At 51.0% G+C, this 21,788-nt stretch overlaps 1 protein-coding gene across 2 annotated transcripts in view; it reads right to left on the bottom strand.

Moving 5' to 3' along the window:
- Positions 1-1,986: 1,986 nt before the first annotated feature.
- Positions 1,987-21,788, bottom strand: part of MIER2 (MIER family member 2) — a 31,114-nt gene continuing 11,312 nt past the window's right edge. Inside the window, exons 4-13 of one of the 2 annotated variants that reach the window (XM_083720485.1) lie at positions 20,885-21,010; positions 17,697-17,814; positions 15,350-15,456; positions 13,222-13,291; positions 12,310-12,461; positions 11,298-11,379; positions 10,480-10,574; positions 8,816-8,919; positions 7,140-7,276; positions 1,987-5,921 (exon numbers count right to left, since the gene is read on the bottom strand). In XM_083720485.1, the coding sequence (XP_083576611.1) occupies positions 5,461-5,921; positions 7,140-7,276; positions 8,816-8,919; positions 10,480-10,574; positions 11,298-11,379; positions 12,310-12,461; positions 13,222-13,291; positions 15,350-15,456; positions 17,697-17,814; positions 20,885-21,010 (1,452 nt within the window). In that variant the 3' untranslated portion in view covers positions 1,987-5,460. Of the gene's footprint in view, positions 5,922-7,139; positions 7,277-8,815; positions 8,920-10,479; positions 10,575-11,297; positions 11,380-12,309; positions 12,462-13,221; positions 13,292-15,349; positions 15,457-17,696; positions 17,821-20,884; positions 21,011-21,788 lie in introns of both variants that reach the window. The other variant, XM_083720484.1, reaches the window with a different exon arrangement.

Raw genomic sequence — 21,788 nt, 5'->3', positions numbered from 1 at the left:
TGCCCTCCCTTCAAGATATCAAGGAAATAAACAACTATCTGACTTTTAGAAGACATCTGAAAACAGCCCTGTTTAGGGAAGTGTTTAATGTTTGATCTTTTATTGTGTTTTTAGTGTTCTGTTGGGAGCCACCCAGAGGGGCTGGGGAAACCCAGCCAGATGGGCAGGGTATAAATAAGAAGTTGTTGTTGTTTAATGAGGGAGAAAAGGGGGGAAATACCAGGCGAATTCAGTCTGCCTTAAAGCATCCTGGATTATTTAAACCAAAAGGCTTATCCAAGCTTCCCTTTTTAAGCTGCAAAGGGATGGCACTCTGCTGAACTCACAAACGTTTGGAAGGACCATACCTAATAAATAGTTCCTTTCCTAGCATCTTTTCACATCCCTACAATTATGATACAGTGGTACCTCGGATCAAGTACTTAATTCGTTCCGGAGGTCCGTTCTTAACCTGAAACGGTTCTTAACCTGAAGCACCACTTTAGCTAATGGTGCCTCCCGCTGTTGCCACGCCGCCACAGCACGATTTCTGTTCTCATCCTGAAGCAAAGTTCTTAACCCGAGGTACTATTTCTGGGTTAGCGGAGTCTGTAACCTGAAGCGTATGTAACCTGAAGCGTATGTAACACGAGGTACCACTGTATTGGCAAGGTTGGGATGTGACCATTGCCCCTTACTCTTTGGAGTAATGAATAAGTTTACGGAGAGAGCAGCATCTTATTTAGTGCGTGCTAAGTTTTTCTGGGTTGGGGGCCGGATTCACATTCTGGGGAGCTTCCCGAGGGCCAAACGCCAATGGAGAGCAGAGCGATGCAAATTTTACCTTTGCACAGAAGGCCACCTTCTACAAATAAACCATCCTCTGCATCCTTCACCCAGGTGAGGAGGAAGAATGATCAGTTTTTGGAGTCACATTTCCAGCGAGAGACAAAAAACACTTGAGGAGGGGGCAGGGCAGGCGAGGGGCGTGGCCCATGGAAAAGGGGTGTGTCCTGGCAAAAGGGGAGTGGCATCAGGAGGGCCAGATGAGTTTTGGAGGGCCACATTCAGCCACTAAGACACCGTAACCCAAGGTTCCACGGTGGTATACCGAAGGATCAAAAGGCTCCCCCCTACGTTTGGATACGGCCAGATACCATTTTGAATCAAGATAGCAGATGGGAGCGTTTCAAGACTGCACCAAACCTAACCAAATTTTGCCCCATGGCCCCTTCCGATCTCCTGGCCAAACTTTGCATGACAGTTCCTGGGATTGAGGAGCAGGAGCTCGCCTGCGTTTTGGACGCTGTTGTTGAATCGAGGGGGCTGACCGAACCTCTCAAAACCGCAGAGGTTTTCATAGAATCATAGAGTTGGAAGAGACCACAAGGGCCATTGAGTCCAACCCCCTGCCAAGCAGGAAACACCATCAGAGCACTCCTGACATATGGTTGTCAAGCCTCTGCTTAAAGACCTCCAAAGAAGGAGACTCCACCACACTCCTTGGCAGCAAATTCCACTGTCAAACAGCTCTTACTGTCAGGAAGTTCTTCCTAATGTTTAGGTGGAATCTTCTTTCTTGTAGTTTGGATCCATTGCTCCGTGTCTGCTTCTCTGGAGCAGCAGAAAACAACCTTTCTCCCTCCTCTATGTGACATCCTTTTATATATTTGAACATGGCTATCATATCACCCCTTAACCTCCTCTTCTCCAGGCTAAACATGCCCAGCTCCCTTAGCCGTTCCTCATGAGGCATCGTTTCCAGGCCTTTGACCATTTTGGTTGCCCTCCTCTGGACCCGTTCCAGTTTGTCAGTGTCCTTCTTGAACTGTGGTGCCCAGAACTGGACACAGTACTCCAGGTGAGGTCTGACCAGAGCAGAATACAGTGGCACTATTACTTTTTTGCTGTTAGAATTCCAGAGCGAAAGAAGAAGAGGAGTTTGGATTTGATATCCCGCTTTATCACTACCCGAAGGAGTCTCAAAACGGCTCACGTTCTCCTTTCCCTTCCTCCTCCACAACAAACACTCTGTGAGGTGAGTGGGGCTGAGAGACTTCAGAGAAGTGTGACTGGCCCAAGCTCACCCAGCAGCTGCAGGTGGAGGAGCGGGGAAGCGAACCCGGTTCACCAGATTACAAGTCCACCGCTCCTAACCACTACAGCACACTGGCTCTCAGCAGAAAGCAACTGCTGCTGGCATTATCTGCGGGAGGAGAAAAAAGTAAATAAAAACTCGACTCTTTCGTCTGTTTTTTTCCCCCCGTTGTCGTTTCCTCCAACGTAGGCTTTATAATTAAATAAATAAATGAAGGGTATTCAAGGCAGTTTTCACTTCACAGTGGATAGACCCTTCGCGCTTCTCACCGGAACGTGTCCATGGCGCGCCCGGGGCGTGGTGTATCATCGGAATCACGCTTCGTTCACGACATCCCTTCCCCTCCCTGAGAGGCAGAAGGAAGGGAAAGAGGAGAGGAAAAGCTGTTGATCTGTCTCTCCCTTTCGTGGAACACCCCGTCGCCTCAAGACACACACAAGTTTCTGCGGCATATATATATATATATCTCTATATATCCCGCTTCCCCACAACCTGTAAACAAACATTTTTCTGCGGGGAGAGGGGTGGTGGGAAAGAATACATTTATAAATTAGACATATTAAAATATGAAATTGGGGGGGGGGGGAGAGAGAGAAGGCAGAGAAATGAAATAGGAGATAGGTAACAAGATGGCAGAGAGTCGGTGGAGAGAAAGTCTCCTAAATGTTGCAAGAAAGGATCCCTTAAATAAATAATAAAAAAGGGATATTAAGAACAGAGGCTGCTTGGGCAAATGGGGTGGGGAAACATATCCCTGGGTGCAACGCAGTGGACACACGCAAACCCATTTTCTTAAAAGTTCCAGGAACCGGAGATCTCCCCGTTTCATCTGACCACCAGTGTAGTCAATGGAACAGCCGTAAGTTCTGGGACTTTTAGAGGCAGCTGGCTGAGGAAATGGAGACGTGACTGTTTTCCTAAGGTCTTCTCTACGGTCTATAGGGGAATGCCAAGAGATTTGAGTGGGGGAGATTTGAGTTGAAGGCTCCTTCCCGACCCGTGCGAAGGAAATTATGCAACCCTACAGCAGCAGCACCTCTGGCTTGTATCCAGAGCACTCCTAGGAAGAAAACTGGACCCCTGAGAGCTGTGAATGGGCTTGTCTGGGGGAAGGTCCAGATTGGACTGGCGTGAACTGAAGGAAGCAAACGTGGGGGTAGGTGGGCAGAGAGAGAAGAGGAAGCAGAAGACTTAAGGCCCGACGGAATGCGTGGCCTTACTTCAGCTGCAAAATGCTACACCAAAGGAAAACTGCAAACCAGAGCAGCACAGCTGGTGTTCAAGTCACTGGTCATCATTGACGCCTCGTAGTCAAGACGGCCACAGGGGCAGCCGATGGAATAGCGGCGACCCGGGACGACTTGCGAGCGCAGGGTGGTATTAGATACCCGTTGCACAACTCACTTATTGGAGTTTTCCGGCAGCTGCGTCTTCGCCAAGTGCTGTGAATTTTCAAAGTACATTTGAGTCTCACTTGAGCTGGTGCAACAACACAACGTGTTCCGTTTGCTGGGTCCGCGACCATGAGCCCCACATTTAGTAATAAATGAGCCCTCTCTAGCTCTCTTAATCTGCCGCCTGCCTCCCTGATCAGAGCCGGCACGACACTTGTGCAAGACTCTCCCCTGACTTTTGCACGAACCGTGCAACAGGAGGCTCGTTCGCTAACCACGATTGCTGCCGCTAGCATCACACGAGGCCAACGAAGCGATTATTAGAGCCTGCAACTCATGGCTGACACCTGGAAACTGCCTTCGTGGAAATGCGGGGTGGTGTGTGGGGTGGGGAACCAAGGTTTATGCAGGGAGACGGACACAGGAGAGAGTTTCAGGAGGTTGTCTCCCCACCTTATCAGCTCCCGTAGTTTGGAAGAAAAGCCCCTAGACCAAAAGACCAAGAAAGAGTGAATGGCCGGGTGAATGACCGATGCTCAGGGCAAAATTAGGTTAAGGGTATGAATGCTGCCACAAACCACCATCGCCCTGCACCACAAAATGAAAATGATGAGGGGAAAGAGATATACCGTATTACCAGCAACAGGAAAAAAGCTTCCCCATGGCTGAGGTTGAGAAAAATGGAAGAAGAGGGAGACAAGGAGGTTTGAATGGCACGGAGTCCGCCCCCATCGTCCTCGTAGTATTTTGCCAGCTGGCCGAACCGGGCAAGGTTGGGGGAACAGGACAGGACACCTGCTTTTCATGCTCCCTCTCACACACAGAACGCACGTATACCTCCCTCCCCGGAGTCTCAGTTTGGCACTCCAACCGGCGGCCCTGTGCTCCTGCCGTCACCTGACTGCCTCTCTTCCGGCAAAAGCAGACGCGCAGATTCTTGCTGGCTTTGGGAAGCCTGACGGCCACGGCGAACATCAACCCCTGGAGCGCCCCGCCCCGCGCCCCGCCTGAGAGCTGTGCAGTTTTGGCAACAGGGCCAGGGAGCCTTCTTCAGTTCTGCCCCTCCACGTCCTCCCCAACCCGTCACCCAGAAGCTGATGCATCTTCGGAAGGCTGCGACGTGCGGATTACCGTCTTCGCAATGCAGGCTGCCGCTGGAGGAGATGAAGCTTCTCCCTCTGCCCAGAAGGCTGGTCCCGATAAGAGGGTGCCTTAAAAAAAGGCCTGGGGCGGTGTGCTTGCGTAGGGGTGAAAGCGGGAGCAGGGTGGCGATTCCACCCACTCTATGGCAAACCAGGACACGGCCGCAAGGTTTGGCAAAAAGGAACGTCCCCCGCCGCTACTGAAAACGAAACAGAGGTGCCACCACAACTGAAGGTAAGTGCCCAAACCAGCTTGCTCTGCACCTTCAGAACCAGTTGTGTTCCACGTCCGCTCGCGCCGTGCGTGAAAGCTTTCCGCCCCACCGATACAGCTCCTTCTCTAAAAGTGCTCCTGGCAACCCTCTCTATCTCTGCAGCCTCCCGCATTGCGCCGGGGGGGGGGGGTTTCCTCGGCTGGTGATGCTGGAAATCCAGCTTGCCCAGGGCTGGGTTGTTGGGGAGGAAGACTTTGTCTGCCCCCTGCATGGCTTTGCCCCCCATCTACCACGGCCCCATGGGGGTCACAGGTTCCCCTCCATCGGCTTTCTCTCTCTCTCTCTCTTTTGCAAAGCTGTGCGAGAGAGTACGACGGAGGCGTTTGGTTTCGCCAGAGGGACGTCGAGCACAGCGGGAAGGAAGAGCAGTGGGCGCCCCTTCTGCCCCCTGCAATTTGGAAAAGCCAGGACCGGACGGCTCTTGACCGGCACTTGTGGCCCCGGGGGAGTGTGCGGGGGAAGGGTGACGATAGGCTGACCCGTCTCCGTGCCCCCTCCCCAAAGGGCAATTCCAGCCAGTCTTGCCAGAGTCAGCTTTCGTCCATCAGCGGACCCCTACGCAGAGGCTGCAGTCACTGAGACAAGGACTCCGAGTGACCCCTGGGAGCTGGGCAGGCCTGCTGAGTGACCAGGAAGCTATTTACATCTCCAATGCCGAGGAGGCTGAAATCCGGGACCGATAAGGACACTTGAGCGGGGGCCACCAACGTCTCTGGATCCCTGTCCAGTCCCACGTGGCCGGAAATTAAAGGCAGCCCCTCCGCAACGTTCCCGGGGAGGGTGAAGTCCACGGCAAGGGCGTTCGCCGAGCACCGCAGTGGCTCCTGTTTGCCGGCTGCGGCCACCTGGTAGAAGCCGGCTTCGGGGGGGTTCGGCGGGTGCTGCAGGAAAGCGGGCGCCCGGCTGCCGGCGGCGGCTTCCTCGGCAGGGTCGAAGGAACAGTTTGTTTCCGAAGGGGTGCTGTACTCGTAGCCGTGGCCCGACTCACTCGTGCTGCCCAAACTGCACGCTGCGCTCTCGATGCTCAAAGGTTCTGTGCAGGGGGGGAGACACACAAAAGCCTGGTTCACACACCACAGGTACTTGATTTCAACTACTGCACACTCTAAAAACGGGAGTCGCCAAGACAGGGCCTTTTCGGTGGCGGTGCCCCAGCTGGGGAATGCCCTCCCCCCAGCAAGGTTGCTACAGTGGTACCTCGGGTTAAGTACCGTATTTTTCTCTTATTTTTCGCTCTATAAGATGCACCAGACCACAAGACGCACCTAGTTTTTGGAGAAGGAAAACAAGGGGGGAAAATATTCTGAATCTCAGAAGCCAGAACAGCAAGAGGGATCGCTGCGCAGTGAAAGCAGCAATCCCTCTTGCTGTTCTGGCTTCTGGGATAGCTGCGCAGCCTGCATTCGCTCCATAAGACGCACACACATTTCCCCTTACTTTTTAGGAGGGGAAAAGGGAGTCTTATAGAGCAAAAAATACGGTACTTAATTTCAACTACCGCACACTCTAAAACTGGGAGTAACCAAGACAGGGCCTTTTCAGTGGCGGTGCCCCAGCTGGGGAATGCCCTCCTATCTAGCAAGGTTGCTATTTCGGGAGAAAACCGATTTATATTAATTGAACCAAAATATCTTTTGAATTCCCAAAGTCATGTTACAACATTTTCGCCCCCCTCATTTTTGGAATCTGAAAGCTGAAAAATCCAACATGTCCATCACTACAGGGTGATGACAGCGTTACAATTTCACAAAACAGTAGTACCTTGTTTTGTGACCGGGTTCCGTTCCGGGACCCTGACCATTAGGTCCAGTCGTGGCCAACTCTGGGGTTGTGGCACTCATCTCGCTTTATTGGCCGAGGGAGCCGGCGTACAGCTTCCGGGTCATGTGGCCAGCAGGACTAAGCCGCTTCTGGCAAACCACAGCAGCGCACTGAAACACCGTTTACCTTCCCGGCGAAGCGGTACCTATTTATCTACTTGCACTTTGACGTGCTTTCGAACTGCTAGGTTGGCAGGAGCAGGGACCGAGCAACGGGAGCTCACCCCGTTGCGGGGATTCGAACCGCCGACCTTCTGATCGGCAAGTCCTAGGCTCTGTGGTTTAACTCACAGCACCACCCGCACCCCTGTACACTGCTTAGACTACTGAAATTAAGCAGCAGCGTAAGTTGTAGTAAATGACAAAAAAACGTGCTTTTCTAGGACTCGGGAGTTTTGAAAGCCGAACAAGGGCAATTCCGACCAGCCTACCTGTGCTTTCGATTGCCAGGTGATCTGGGTTGAAACGAGAGTCGAGGCATCCAGTGGATGATGGGATGGGTGGGGAACCTCGCGAACGACTGGCACTTTCTACTTCGCCACCATCCAAAAAATTATCCACGTAATCCCTACAGGTTGGAGGCAAGCAAAACAAAACACATTTGTAGATTATGATGTCCTTCTCTGCATTAACCGATTACGGGTGGGTGGGTGGGGGTGGAGTGAGTGCTTATCAAGGGGCATCCATGCCCCACATTTTCAGGCCTAAAGGTAAAGGTAAAGGGACCGCTGACCATTAGGTCCAGTTGTGGTCGACTCTGGGGTTGCGGCGCTCATCTCGCTTTACTGGCCGAGGGAGCCGGCGTACAGCTTCCGGGTCATGTGGCCAGCAGGAGTAAGCCGCTTCTGGCAAACCAGAGCAGCGCACGGAAACGCCGTTTACCTTCCCGCCGGAGCGGTACCTATTTATCTACTTGCACTTTGACATGCTTTCGAACTGCTAGGTTGGCAGGAGCAGGGAGTTCACCCCGTCGTGGGGATTCGAACCGCCGACCTTCTGATCGGCAAGTCCTAGGCTCTGTGGTTTAACCCACAGCACCACCCGTGTCCCTATTTTCAGGCCTACACATTTGGAACTACAAGCGGTAACAAACAAACAAACACACTCTGAGAATGGTGCCTGCATGTTTTGCATTCTATATCAGGTTCTACAAATCCTAGTCACGGTAATATTGGGTGGGGGGTGCCCTCCTGCAGAGTGGGGAGCAGCCCGCAACCGTGCAGCATGTGTAGCACAGGAAGAAGCAAAGATCACCCGTGTCGAAGCGATGATTCTTCAACATCAACTTCGTTGGACTGGTCATGTTGTGCCTTCCAAAGCAACTACTCTACCCCGAACTTAAAAATGGAAAGCGTAATGCTGGTGGTCAACAAAAGAGGTTGAAAGACTCTCTCAAGGCAAATCTTTAAAAATGTGGTATAAACACCGACAACTGGGAAACAGTGGACTGCGAGTGCTCCAGCTGGAGAACAGCCTTTACCAAAGGTGTCATGGGCTTTGAAGATGCTCGAGCTCAGGACAAAAGGGAGAAATGTGCTAAGAGGAATGCATGCTTGGCAAACCCTTACCGGAATCAACTCCAGAGCGCACGGAAACACCGTTTACCTTCCCGCTGTAGCCGTACCTCTTTATCTACTTGTACTGGTGTGTTTTCGAACTGCTAGGTAGGCAAGAGCTGGGACAGAGCAATGGGAGCTCACCCCATCACGGGGATTCGAACCGCCGACCTTCTGATTGGAAAGCCCAAGAGGCTCAGTGGTTTAGACCACAGAACCACCTGCGTCCCAGTTGTCCAGGGTGTGTGTGTCGCTCCTCCTGCTAAAGCTTAAATGCTTCCAGATTAAATCTAGGCACCTGCCAGTTTTCCTCTCCCACTTCCAAATCTCCCTCCTACTTCCTCTCCCTTCTTTCTGCTTCCTAGTGTTCCTCTCCCCCCATCTTCCCCTCTCTTGTTTCCTGGCCTTCAGCTCCCTCCTTGCTTCTTTGTTCCAGCTCCTCTTCTCCAACTCAAGCCCCCGGGCCTGAGATTCACCCGGTGCTGTGGACACAGGCCCCAGCGCTCCACCCAGCTCCCACGATGCTCCAGGGTGGTGGTAGGGGAACATACTTCTTCCTTCCAAACCGCGTCTGCTGGGTAAAGTAGTCGTAGCGCTCCGATTTCTTCCACATGTAATAGTACTCCACACATTCGCCTACCGACCGGGTGCGGACCTGCGGGAAAAAGGGAAGAGAGGGAAAAGGTTAGGACAAGTCACAGCTTCTGGAACACCTCTCAGGAGTGACATTTGTGTAGGGATTGCCATATGTTTGGGATTTCGAAGGCGGAAGTGACGTCCAGGGGCAATTCCCGGAAGGTGGCGGTTTGTCCTGGATCTTAGGCAAATAAACTGAGAAATCGCAGATTACTTTTTGAAATATGGCAAATATGGCTTGTGTGAACAGAGCACACGTCCCAGAATCCAATAGGTTACCAATATTTTTAGGCCCATGGGCCCACCTGACTTTGGGGTGGGTGGGTGTCACGGAAGCCACCCATAGGGTTGCCAGTTCAGGAGCGTCCCAGCTCATGAGATTTTGGGGCCCAAACTTGAGACCCAAGTTCCCGCTGGGCTGAACCTTGCAAGCTGCATTCAGTCTTCTTAATTAAGCAAAAATGCAAAATTGATTGATTGGTTTATTACGGCCATTGGCCCATATCTAAAAACAATACATCCAAATTTATCCATAAACAATACAATTTAAACAGTTCCAAGTTAAAACACCCCTATAAAACCAATTTTACTTCAACTTAGTAAACTATACACAATAAGCTCCCTCTATGTCAACCGCAATTCAAATCCCTCAGATTTTGGGGGGTATGCGTCTTAGTTCTGGCACTTATTGATGGTTCTTAAGTTTGGCTAAGCTGTCAGAGTCATACAGTGATCCATTTCTCCTCTTATGAAATAAGACATTTATCAGGTATCTAGCGACTGCAAGGGATCTAAAATGCAAAAGAATAAAATGCAAAAGAATAAAAGACATTCCAGCCCACCTGAAGGAAAACTTTGTGTCAGCCCTGGAGGTCTTGAGACCGACCCCACCCATCCCCTCCCCTCTCTTAGAGACAGAAATAGAGAAAGCTCATACAGTGGTCCCTCGGGTTACATACGCTTCAGGTTATAGACTCCACTAACCCAGAAATAGTATCTCGGTTAAGAACTTTGCTTCAGAATGAAAACAGAAATCGTGCTCTGGTGGCGCGGCATCAGCAGGAGGCCCCATTAGCTAAAGTGGTGCTTCAGGTTAAGAACAGTTTCAGGTTAAGTACGGACCTCCGGAACGAATTAAGTACTTAACCCGAGGTACCACTGTACAGTAATACCTTGGATCCCGAATGGATGTTTTGGCTCCCGAACGACTGAACCCAGAATGAGTGTTCCGGTTTGCGAACGTTTTTTGGAACCCAAACGTCCAACGGGTCTTCCACAGCGCTTTGGAAGTCGAATGGACGTCCGGAACAGATTCCGTTCGACTACCGAGGTACAACTGTACACGCATACATGCACACTTTATTTTCCAAGGGCTCTGGGTGCGAGACCCAGTACAATTGCTCCGAGCCTTGAAAAGCACATCAAGGTAGAAGCAGAAGTTGCAAACTGTGCCCGTCTCCCAGACCTCCTCCTCCAGCTCTATGGGCATTTAAAAGGGTTATTCCTCTTTTCCCGGGCTTCACACGTGATCGCAGGGAGACCCGCTGTCCCAGGCGACATACACACAATGGCCAGCTACCTTGTTTGCTTGGATGAGGTGGAAGTTCTTCCCGTGGACCCGGAACCCGTGTTCAAAATTCCTGCATTCCTCTTCGCTCCAGGCACAGAGCTCATCTGTAGCGGAGGCAACAGGGGGAATTGTGAGAGATGCCTGCTGAAAGTTTGCAGAACTTCTCCAATAGATGTTTCTCTGTGTGACTGAAGAGTTCTCCATAGCTGTCAAGCGTCCCTTATTTGGTGGGAAAGTCCCTTATCCCAGCGCCGTGTCCTGCTGCTGTCCCTTATTGATGATGTCCCTTAAATTTCCTGGGTTTCAAAGGAAGTAGCTCCTCTCCCTCCCTCCCTCCCTGCTGGCCAGGGAGGAGGGAGGCTCCAACTGGGTTGCTTGGCTGCGTTGCTCACCCAATAAGGAGTCTGAGAACGACTGGGGGGTGGAGCTTGCATGCCTTGTGCCAATCAAATCGCCTTTGCTCAGTGCTTCCCAGCGGAGAGGTGACGGTGGTTTTCCTTGCTGCATCCCCTTTGCCGGGTTGCTGCGCTGTGGGAACCACCGCTTGGGGCTTCGTTTGGCTGCTGGCTGGGCTTTCTGCCTTTGGCTCGGAGGGGCTCAGAAGTTGAACATACCTGTGCTTGGAAAATCCCTTATTTTGGCTGCTGATCCCTTATTTTCGAGGCTGCTGGTCCCTTATTTTCAAATCTGTAAGTTGACAGCTATGGAGTTCTCCCCGCCCCCACCTCCACTAAGCTCCTTGGAGAGTGTGTGTTGATACTGTCTCACTTGGAAAAGTCAACAGGGCTGGGGAGGGGTATTATTCCCTACCCCCCGGAATCTCTCACCTCGAATGACCTTCACGTTGAACCGGAGTCTCCGCAGCGCCTCTTCGGCGTTGAAGTTGCACTTCACCAGTTCGTACAGCGCCTATGGACCAAAGAGAAGCATGTCTAAGAGAAGCGGGGAACTTCAGCCCAGTCCTGTGGAACACCCTGCCACTAGAGTTCCAGCAGGAACCTTCTGTGACAATTTTTAAAATGCTTGCCGAAAACGTTTCTGTTCCACCAGGCCTATGCAGGAGATTAAGATCACATCCTTCCAAACAGTTAATAGATAACCTGTTGCTAACTTGTTAATGGTTTTATGGTATGGTTTTGTGTCTGTATTGCTGTAATTGCTATAAAAGGGACACAGGTGGCGCTGTGGGTTAAACCACAGAGCCTAAGACTTGCCGATCAGAAGGTCGGCGGTTCGAATCCCTGCGACGGGGTGAGCTCCCCTTGCTCAGTCCCTGCTCCTGCCAACCTAGCAGTTTGAAAGCATGTCAAAGTGCAAGTAGATAAATAGGTACCGCTCCGGCAGGAAGGTAAACGGCGTTTCCGTGAGCTGCTCTGGTTTGCCAGAAGCGGCTTAGTCCTGCTGGCCACATGACCCGGAAGCTGTACGCCAGCTCCCTCGGCCAGTAAAGCGAGATGAGCGCCGCAACCTCAGAGTCGGTCACAACTGGACCTAATGGTCAGGGGTCCCTTTACCTTTAATTGCTATAAATAATAAAACCATTATTGATGTTAATTAATTGTCCAACAACAGCTGGGGGCCCAAGTTCGAGAAACACTGCTTTACAGGATACTTGCGGAAAGACGTGACTGTTGAAAGTGGCATGAAACGGCTTTAAAAATATAGAGCGCAGATGGGGCCTAAGAAGAGGAAAGAACGGAGCAGACTCAGGCAGAGAGGCGGCAGGCAGACTCTTCTGCGATGGCAAGGGCTGGGGCTCATAGGAGCTTTCAAGATGGATTTGTATCTCACGGCACACTGCCATCTCACGTGCTGTTTGGGAATGAACACTGAACTCACTTGCTCATTGTCCTTGACTGTGTCCCCCTCTGCAAGGCTGGCGTTCGAGACTTCGTCCCACCTTCTCTTTATGGCTCGGTAAAGAAACTCTTCCACTTCCCTCTCGGGGAGGATGTTTGGGTCCCAAAGAAGCTGGTCGTCGTTTTCGTAGACTGGGAGAGAGGAAACATCGGAGGGCGGGTCTGAGATCGACAACCCTGAGCAAATACTTTTACCTTCCACTAATCCGGCAGGCGTGGGATGTGGGTGGTGCTGTGGGTTAAACCACAGAGCCCAGGGCTTGCCGATCAGAAGGTCGGCAGTTCGAACCCCCGCGACGGGGTGAGTTCCCGTTGCTCAGTCCCTGTTCCTGCCCACCTAGCAGTTCGAAAGCACGTCAAAGTGCAAGTAGATAAATAGGTACTGCTCTGGCGGGAAGGTAAACAGCGTTTCCGTGCGCTGCTCTGGTTCGCCAGAAGCGGCTTAGTCATGCTGGCCACATGACCTGGAAGCTGTACGCCGGCTCCCTCGGCCAGTAAAGCAAGATGAGCGCCACAACCCCAGAGTCGACCACAACTGGACCTAATGGTCAGCGGTCCCTTTACCTTTACCTAAACCGGCTGGCGGCCAAGTGACACAGACTGTGGGGTGGACACCCTCCCCTCCAAAGCCACCCCAAAACCAAGCCCGAGCCCGCTCGCCCACACGGAATCCCTGCTCACCTGTGGCGACCAGGCGAGGAATCAAATGCGAAGGATGTTTTTATATATATAAAGGTTCCTTCTCTGGCATTTCCCAAGGAGCCAAATTCTACTCTCCCCTGGTGCTCTTGGAACACACGCACGCACACACACACACACACACACAAAATGCTGGTTGGGATGAAGATAAAGTCCGGAGCATGTCAGGGCCCAATGGATGAAGTTTGCCTACCTTTTTCGCCATGCCTGTTCAGGTGGAGGAGGGGAACAGCCGCCTGGTATTGAGGACCAACCATGATCTCCTGTGAGCAAGATAATAACAAATAACAACAGCAGGATCATTCAATTGGTCAGTAGTTGTGTGCCAATCTTTCCTCGCCTCTCCTGTTTCTGGGAGGTAAGCTGGGAGGGGAGAACCTCTTCCATATCTATCTATCTATCTATCTATCTATCTATCTATCTATCTATCTATCTATCTAAAGGTAAAGGGACCCCTGACGGATAGGTCCAGTCACGGCCGACTCTGGGGTTGCGGCGTTCATCTCGCTTTACAGCTTCCAGGTCATGTGGCCAGCAGGACTAAGCCGCTTCTGGCGAACCAGAGCAGCACACAGTAATGCCGTTTACCTTCCCGCCGGAGTGGTACCTATTTATCTACTTGCACTTTGATGTGCTTTCGTACTGCTAGGTTGGCAGGAGCAGGGACCGAGCAACGGGAGCTCACCCTGTCGCAGGGATTCAAACTGCCGACCTTCCAATCGGCAAGTCCTAGGCTCTGTGGTTTAACCCATAGCGCCACTCGCGTCCCATATCTATCTATCTAGATATAGATAACAACAACAACAACATTTTATTATTTATAGCCTGCCCATCTGGCTGGGTTTCCCCAGCCACCCTGGGTGTCTCCCAACAGAATATTAAAAACATGATAAAATATGAAACATTAAAAACTCCCCTAAACAGGGCTGCCTTTCAGATGTCTTCTAAAAGTCAGATACAGTAGTTGTTTCTTTCCTTGACATCTGATGGGAGGGCGCAACCGCCGAGAAGGCCCTCTGCATGGTTCCCTGTAACCTCACTTCACGCAGCAAGGGAACCGCCATAAGGCCCTCGGAGCTGGACCTCAGTGTCTGGGCTGGACAATGGGGGTGGAGACGCTCCTTCAGGGATACTGAGCCGTTTAGGGCTTTCAAGGTCAGCACCAACACTTTGAATTGTGTTCGGAAATGTACTGGGAGCCAGTGTAGGTCTTTCAGGACCGGTGTTATATGGTCTCGGCGGCAGCTCCCAGTCCCCAGTCTACCTGCAGCATTCTGGATTAGTTGTAGTTTCTGGGTCACCTTTAAAGGTAGCCCCACGGAGAAGACAATAGGCGACACAACTCTTTCGTTTCTCCAACCATTTTCCTGACTGCTTATTTATCCCTTACTGAAGGAACGGAAGAAAACGGTGAATGCCGCGAGAGAGGTCCCACCACAAACCTTGCGAAAACCAAGATGGGCAAGGTTTCCAGTGAGTGTTTTAAGTACGATGGTAAGCCAAAGACCTGCCCTGAAAAACCTAGTCCTACTGAGATCAACCAGATCCTTTCGGCCTCCAAGCTGCCTGGTGGAAACGTCGGCTGAAGATGGGAAGAGGGGCAGTCCCCATATCGATTAAGATTCAGCAGATCTGCAAAACCTAACCTAGCTGTGAAAATGTCTGCCCAAAAAACAGACAGAGCCTAATGGGCATTTTCTTGGGAGAAAAGCAACGACAAACCTAGACAGCATCTTAAAAAGCAGAGACATCACCTTGCCAAGAAAGGTCCGTATAGTCAAAGCTCTGGTTTTCCCAGTAGTGATGTATGGAAGTGAGAGCTGGACCATCAAGAAGGCTGATGGCCGAAGAATGGATGCTTTTGAATTCTGGTGCTGGAGGAGACTCTTGAGAGTCCCATGGACTGCAAAAAGATCCAACCTCTCGATTCGGAAGGAAATCAGCCCTGAGTGCTCACTGGAAGGACAGATCCTGAAGCTGAGGCTCCAAGACTTTGGCCACCTCATGAGAAGAGAAGATTTCCTGGAAAAGACCCTGATGCTGGGAAAGATGGAGGGCACAAGGAGAAGGGGACGACGGAGGACGAGATGGTTGGACAGTGGTCCAGGGGGTCACGAAGAGGCGGACACGACTAAGCGACTAAACAACAACAACAATGGGCAATAGGCTAACAGCACTCCTGAATGTTTCAATACTGGCCAAATACTGTAATAGGTGAAAGAAGCTTCTCTTAGATTTCCTCTTAACCAGGGCCCCCTCCCTGTTTCCCACCTGTCCCGGCGGGGAATGGCGAGCACCCGCCACCAGACGCGAAGGCCTACCTTCTTGCATTCGTTGGCGGGGATGGCGTCTTCTTCCGAGTCCTCGGCCGAGAAGGAGGCACACGGGGAGGAGCAGCGGCCTTTGCCTCCATCAGCCAGGAAGTTTGCTTTTTTTTTCCGGAAAGGGAGGAAGGTGAAGAGACAAGCTCAGTGCCTGGAAAGATTAAGGAGCGCGCGAGAGGGGCCCTGTGTCCGGAGCAGGCCAGAGGCCCTTCAATTCCGCTGTCCTCTTTGCCATAGGGGTTTACTAGAAGCCCGCAGGCAGAGAGCTGGCGAGGTGAACTGGGCCTGAGAGAGACTAGGGTTCGAATACACCGCACTCGGACACATGAAGCTCACTGGGGGACCCAGGGGGGCTCTCAGCCTAGTCCTCCTTGCAGAGTCATCGTGGAGATTAAACAGAGAGGAGTACCTGGGAGAGACAGGAGCTCAAATCCCCTCCTAGCCACATGAAGCTCACTGGGTTAGCAATGATGGGCTGGTCCCTGCCTCTCCGACTAAGCCTATCTCACAGGGCTGTTGTGGGGATTAAGTGGGGGGGGGGGGAGAACCACGTCTGCCCCCTTGAATTCCTTGGGAGGTAAAAAGGTGGGGTATACCGTATTTTTTGCTCTGTAAGACTCACTTTTCCCCTCCTAAAAAGTAAGGGCGAATGTGTGTGCGTCTTATGGAGCAAATGCAGGCTGCGCAGCTATCCCAGAAGCCAGAACAGCAAGAGGGATTGCTGCTTTCACTGCGCAGGGCTCCCTCTTGCTGTTCTGGCTTCTGAGATTCAGAATATTTTTTTTCTTGTTTTCCTCCTCCAAAAACTAGGTGCGTCTTGTGGTCTGGTGCGTCTTATACAGAGAAAAATACGGTAACTATAACGGAGGAAGGAATTTGGGTGCAGACTGCCCCTGAATGTGGCATTTCCACTCAGCTTGATGGCTAGCTGCCAGTCTTGTTGCTGCTGCTGTCATTTCATGTGTTTATATGCTGCCTTTTCCCTATTATTATTATTATTATTATTATTATTACTATTACTTCTCGTGTTTATATCCTGCCTTTCTCCCAAGTTAGGATTTGAGGCGGCTTCCCCAGAGTTTCAAAGCGTTGTTGTAAAATACAAAGAAATAGAAACAAAACCTGTTAGGAAGGAGCCAGCAATTAAAATAATAAATAATAATAATAATAATAATAATAATAATAATAATAATAATAATAATTTATTTATACCCTGCCCATCTGGCTGGGTTTCCCAAGCGACTCTAAGGTGGCTTCCAACTGAATATTAAAAACAATACAGCATCAAACATTAAAACCTTCCTTAAACAGGGCCGCCTTCAGTTATCTTTTAAAAGTAAAATAGTTGTTTATTTCCTTCACATCTGAAGGGAGGGCGTTCCACAGGGTGGGTGCCACCACCGAGAAGGCCCTCTGTCTGGTTCCCTGTAACCTCACTTCTCACAGGGAGGGAACCGCCAGAAGGCCCTCAGCGCTGGAACTCAGTGTCCGGGCAAAACAATGGGGGTGGAGACGCTCCTTCAGGTATACAGGACCGAGGCCGTTTAAGGCTTTCAAGGTGAGCACCAACACTTTGAATTGTGCTCAGAAACGTACTGGGAGCCAATGCAGATGTCTCAGGACCGGTGTTATGTGATCTCGGCGGCTGCTCCCAGTCCCCAGTCTAGCTGCCGTGTTCTGGATTAGTTGTAGTTTCCGGGTCACCTTCAAAGATAGCCTCACATGCGGTTCTAGGCCGCATAGGGCTTTAAAGGTCAAAACCAGCACCTTAAACCTGACCCTGTACTCCACTGGGAGCCAGTGCAGCTGGTAAAGCACTGGATGAGTGTGATCCCACGGCAAGGACCCCATAAGGAGCCTTGCCGCGGCATTCTGCACCCGCTGGAGTTTCTGGGTCTGCAAATAATAATAATAATAATAATAATAATAATAATAATAATAATATATTATTTATACCCCGCCCATCTGGCTGGGTTTCCCCAGCCACTCTGGGCGGCTTCCAACAAAACACTAAAATACAATAACCTATTAAACATTAAAAGCTTCCCTCAACAGGGCTGCCTTCAGATGTCTTCTAAAAGTTTGGTAGTTGTTGTTCTCTTTGACATCTGGTGGGAGGGCGTTCCACAGGGCGGGTGCCACCACCGAGAAGGCCCTCTGCCTGGTTCCCTGTAACCTCACTTCTCGCAATGAGGGAACCGCCAGAAGGCCCTCGGCGCTGGATCTCAGCATCCAGCCGAGAGACGCAAAAGCAGGGGAAGCTGGCCTTTCCTTTGCGTGTGTGTTAAATACGACTGTGCCTTTGCTCCCTTTTTCTCGAGGCATCTACACAGAGAAAACTTACATCCCATCTGGTTGGGGGAAAGGTCTGAGGCGTCGTGGGAGGTGACGGAAGGGGTCAGGTCGTCGGCCGAAGACTGCGTTTCCTCTTCCTCTTCCCCAGAAAGCAGGTCCTTCGCTATCTGCTCCTGGCCAGAAGGAAGGAATGAAGGGTGTTGTTGTTTTTAAATTATTTTATTTTGACAAAGTAATATTCATTAAAAAATAAGAATAAAAATGTGCACCCCACCACCAAGGCCATTCCATTGTACCTATCCAACCTCCCAAAATGTCAACACCTCTTCCGATGGTTTGACCCCTTTCCGTTTTAAAAGTACAAATTCTACATACACCTTCCACATCTCCTCCAAATCATTTCTCCTGCGTATTCCCTGCCTTACCTTAATGGCCCATCTTAAGGTAAAGGGACCCCTGACCATTAGGTCCAGTCGTGGCCGACTCTGGGGTTGCGGTGCTCATCTCGCTTTATTGGCCGAGGGAGCCGGCGTACAGCTTCCGGGTCATGTGGCCAGCAGGACTAAGCCACTTCTGGCCAACCAGAGCAGCGCACGGAAACGCCGTTTACCTTACCGCCAGATTTATCTACTTGCACTTCTACCTATTTATCTACTTGCACTTTGACGTGCTTTCGAACTGCCAGGTTGGCAGGAGCAGGGACCGAGCAACGGGAGCTCACCCCTTGGTGGGGATTCGAACCGCTGACCTTCTGATCATCAAGCCCTAGGCTCTGTGGTTTAACCCACTGCGCCACCCGCGTCCCAATGGAACATGTTAATTTATCATTAAGAGCTATAACCCACACCTCTTCATACCATTTTTCCATTTTATATCCTGCTTGCCCCTTCCTCTTCCTAGCTATCATAATTTGTGCAGCTGTTAAGAAAATTTGTGAGCGAGTCTTTCCTAGCCTGCGAACCTTCCACCCCGTCGTAAATTGATAAGAATGCTACCTCTGGACTTTCGGTCAGCTTTAACCCAGGTTTTTTTTAAACGCACACACAAACACACCATTATTATATGATGGAAGCCTTGCTTTAATATTCGCCTTCTAGCCCCTAAATGGCTTTAGAAATCAGAATTCCCCAACTCGGTGGCTTATGCAACAACTTCCCACTAGTCCCAGCTGGCATGGACCTTTTAGAGAGAGAACACGGCCATTGGATTCTCCTCCTCCATGAATCTGTCTAATCTTCTTTTAAAGCCATCCAAGATGGCTGCGTCTTGTGGCAGGGAGTTCCATAGTTTAACAGTGTGCTGCGTGAAAAAGGGCTTCCTTTTATCTGCCTTCCAACACTCAGCTGCGCTGGACGTCCACAGCTTCCTGAGAAAAACTGTTCTCCCCTTGATTCTATAAATTGTATTTTATATATACATATATATATATTGCAAACTGTCCTGCGATCTTCGGAGGAAGGGCAGTACAGATCAATGATGATGGTGATGATGCTACAGTGGACCCTCTGGATACGAACTTAATTCGTTCCGGGGGTCCTTAAAGGTAAAGGGACCCCTGACCCTTTGCGGCACTCGTCTCGCTTTACTGGCCGAGGGAGCAGGCATACAGCTTCCGGATATGTGGCCAGCAGGACTAAGCCGCTTCTGGCGAAACAGAGCAGCGCACGGAAACGCCGTTTACCTTCCCGCCGGAATGGTACCTATTTATCTACTTGCACTTTGGCATGCTTTCGAACTGCTAGGTTGGCGGGAGCAGGGACGGAGCAACGGGAGCTCACCCCGTCATTGCGGGGATTCGAACCGCCGACCTTCTGATCGGCAAGTCCTAGGCTCTGTGGTTTAACCCACAGCACCACCGCGTCCCTTACGTACCCCGAAAAGCCTGCAACATGAGGCGCCACTTCTGCACGCGTGTGAAGCATGCTTCTGCGCGTGCAGCGAAACCTGGAAGTATACACTACCGGGCTTGCTGCATTCGCAACCCAAAAGTTATGTTACCTTTGGGGGTCCACTGTAATAAATACCGTGCCACCTCTTAACTTGCCTTTTCCAAAAGCTAAAAAAGTCCAAAACGCCACACACTTTCCTCATTGGGGAGTCACCCCACACCCTTTCTATAAAGGGGAGGGGGCACCTCAAAGGGCTTATCGGTCCTTGTGCTTCTCCAGCGTTCAAAACTCCCACTGTTCTAGGCACATTATGCAACAGGGAATTTCATTAGTGCGATCCGTTTCCGAGCTCTGGGCCTAAAATATTAGATTAAAACTGCAGAGTGGAAGGAAAGGAGGAGCTTTTTCTGCCTCCCCACTTCTGGCTACTGGAGGAGAGACCCTCTTAAGAATATTAGGGGGGTGGGCAGGGGAAGGACTAGACAGTGTGAAAAAAACGAACACAATATTTTAGCTGCAGTTCGTTCATTTTCAGCTTTGTATGAGACGAGAAGACTCCCTGGAAAAGACCCTGATGCTGGGAAAGATGGAGGGCACAAGGAGAAGGGGATGATGGAGGACGAGATGGTGGGACAGTGTTCTCAAAGCTACCAGCATGAGTTTGACCAAACTGCAGGAGGCAGTGGAAGACAGGAGTGCCTGGCGTGCTCTGGTCCAGGGGGTCACGAAGAGGCGGACACGACTAAACAACAACAAAAGTATATGCATTAGGACAATCCTTGTTGACAAAGGTCCGTATAGTTAAAGCTATGGTTTTCCCAGCAGTGATGTATGGAAGTGAGAGCTGGACCATGAAGAAGGCTGATCACCGAAGAATGGATGCTTTTGAATTCTGGTGCTGGAGGAGACTCTTGAGAATCCCATGGACTGCAAGAAGGACAGATCCTGAAGCTGAGACTCCAAGACTTTGGGCACCTCATAAGAGAAGAGAAGACTCCCCGGAAAAGACCCTGATGTTGGGAAAGATGGAGGGTGCAAGGAGAAGGGAACGACAGAGGACGAGATGGTGGGACAGTGTTCTCAAAGCTACCAGCATGAGTTTGACCAAACTGCGGGAGGCAGTGGAAGACAGGAGTGCCTGGCGTGCTCTGGTCCAGGGGGTCACGAAGAGGCGGACACGACTAAGCGACTAAGCAGCAGCAACAACAAATTCTTTTTGCGCCCACAACCTAGGTTTAAGGTGCCATTATCATATCTCGGTTTCTGTCGCTGTGCTTCTCCCCTTAAAGGGGACCCTCATGAGGACTAGGAGCAGGGAAAGGCGGCTGGCAGGGGAAACGGGACTTACCTTATCCAGGGTCATGTCTGGAAGGTTGGGCGAGGCATCGTTGCTCTCGCTGTCCTGCTCGGAGATGGGGTCAGAGGCCTCGTAGCCATAGAGTGCAAGCAATTCCTCAAAAGGCATTTCAGAGTTCTGAACGGCAGGAGAACTTCGTCAGGAAGGGAAGGGGCTCCCTACCTCCCCCCAAGCTACGCCGGCCGGGCAGAGCATCAAGGGGGCAGACTTGGCAGCTGAAACAGCCTGCATGTCATGGTAAACTATAGGGAGATAGGAAGCTGTCTTGAAGCAGTCAGGCCACTGGAGCCACCAGCTGTGTCATATACAGTGGTACCTCGGGTTAAGTACTTAATTCGTTCCGGAGGTCTGTTCTTAACCTGAAACTGTTCTTAACCTGAAGCACCACTTTAGCTAATGGGGCCTCCCGCTGCCACCAATTTCTGTACTTATCCTGAAGCTAAGTTCTTAACCCGAAGCACTATTTCTGGGTTAGCGGAGTGTGTAACCTGAAGCGTATGTAACATGAAGCGTATGTAACCCGAGGTACCACTGTAAATTTTTTTCTTAAATTTACTTCCTTAAGATATCAATGACTTCCCTTCTTCTCTTTCCATGGTTCATTTTACATATCATAAATGGTAAAGGGACCCCTGACAATTAGGTCCACTCGTGGCCGACTCTGGGGTTGCGGCGCTCATCTCGCTTTATTGGCCGAGGGAGCCGGCGTACAGCTTCCGGGTCATGTGGCCAGCAGGACTAAGCCGCTTCTGGTGAACCAGAGCAGTGCACGGAAACTCCGTTTACCTTCCCGCCGGAGCGGTACCTATTTATCTACTTGCACTTTGAGGTGCTTTCGAACTGCTAGGTTGGCAGGAGCAGGGACCGAGCAACGGGAGCTCACCCCCTGGCGGGG

The sequence above is a fragment of the Podarcis gaigeae genome, assembly GCF_964106915.1.
Source record: "Podarcis gaigeae genome assembly, chromosome: 18".
In the NCBI taxonomy this organism is placed as follows: domain Eukaryota; kingdom Metazoa; phylum Chordata; class Lepidosauria; order Squamata; family Lacertidae; genus Podarcis; species Podarcis gaigeae.
Note: the sequence above shows the minus strand (reverse complement) of the source record. Positions and strands in the feature narration are given on the sequence as shown.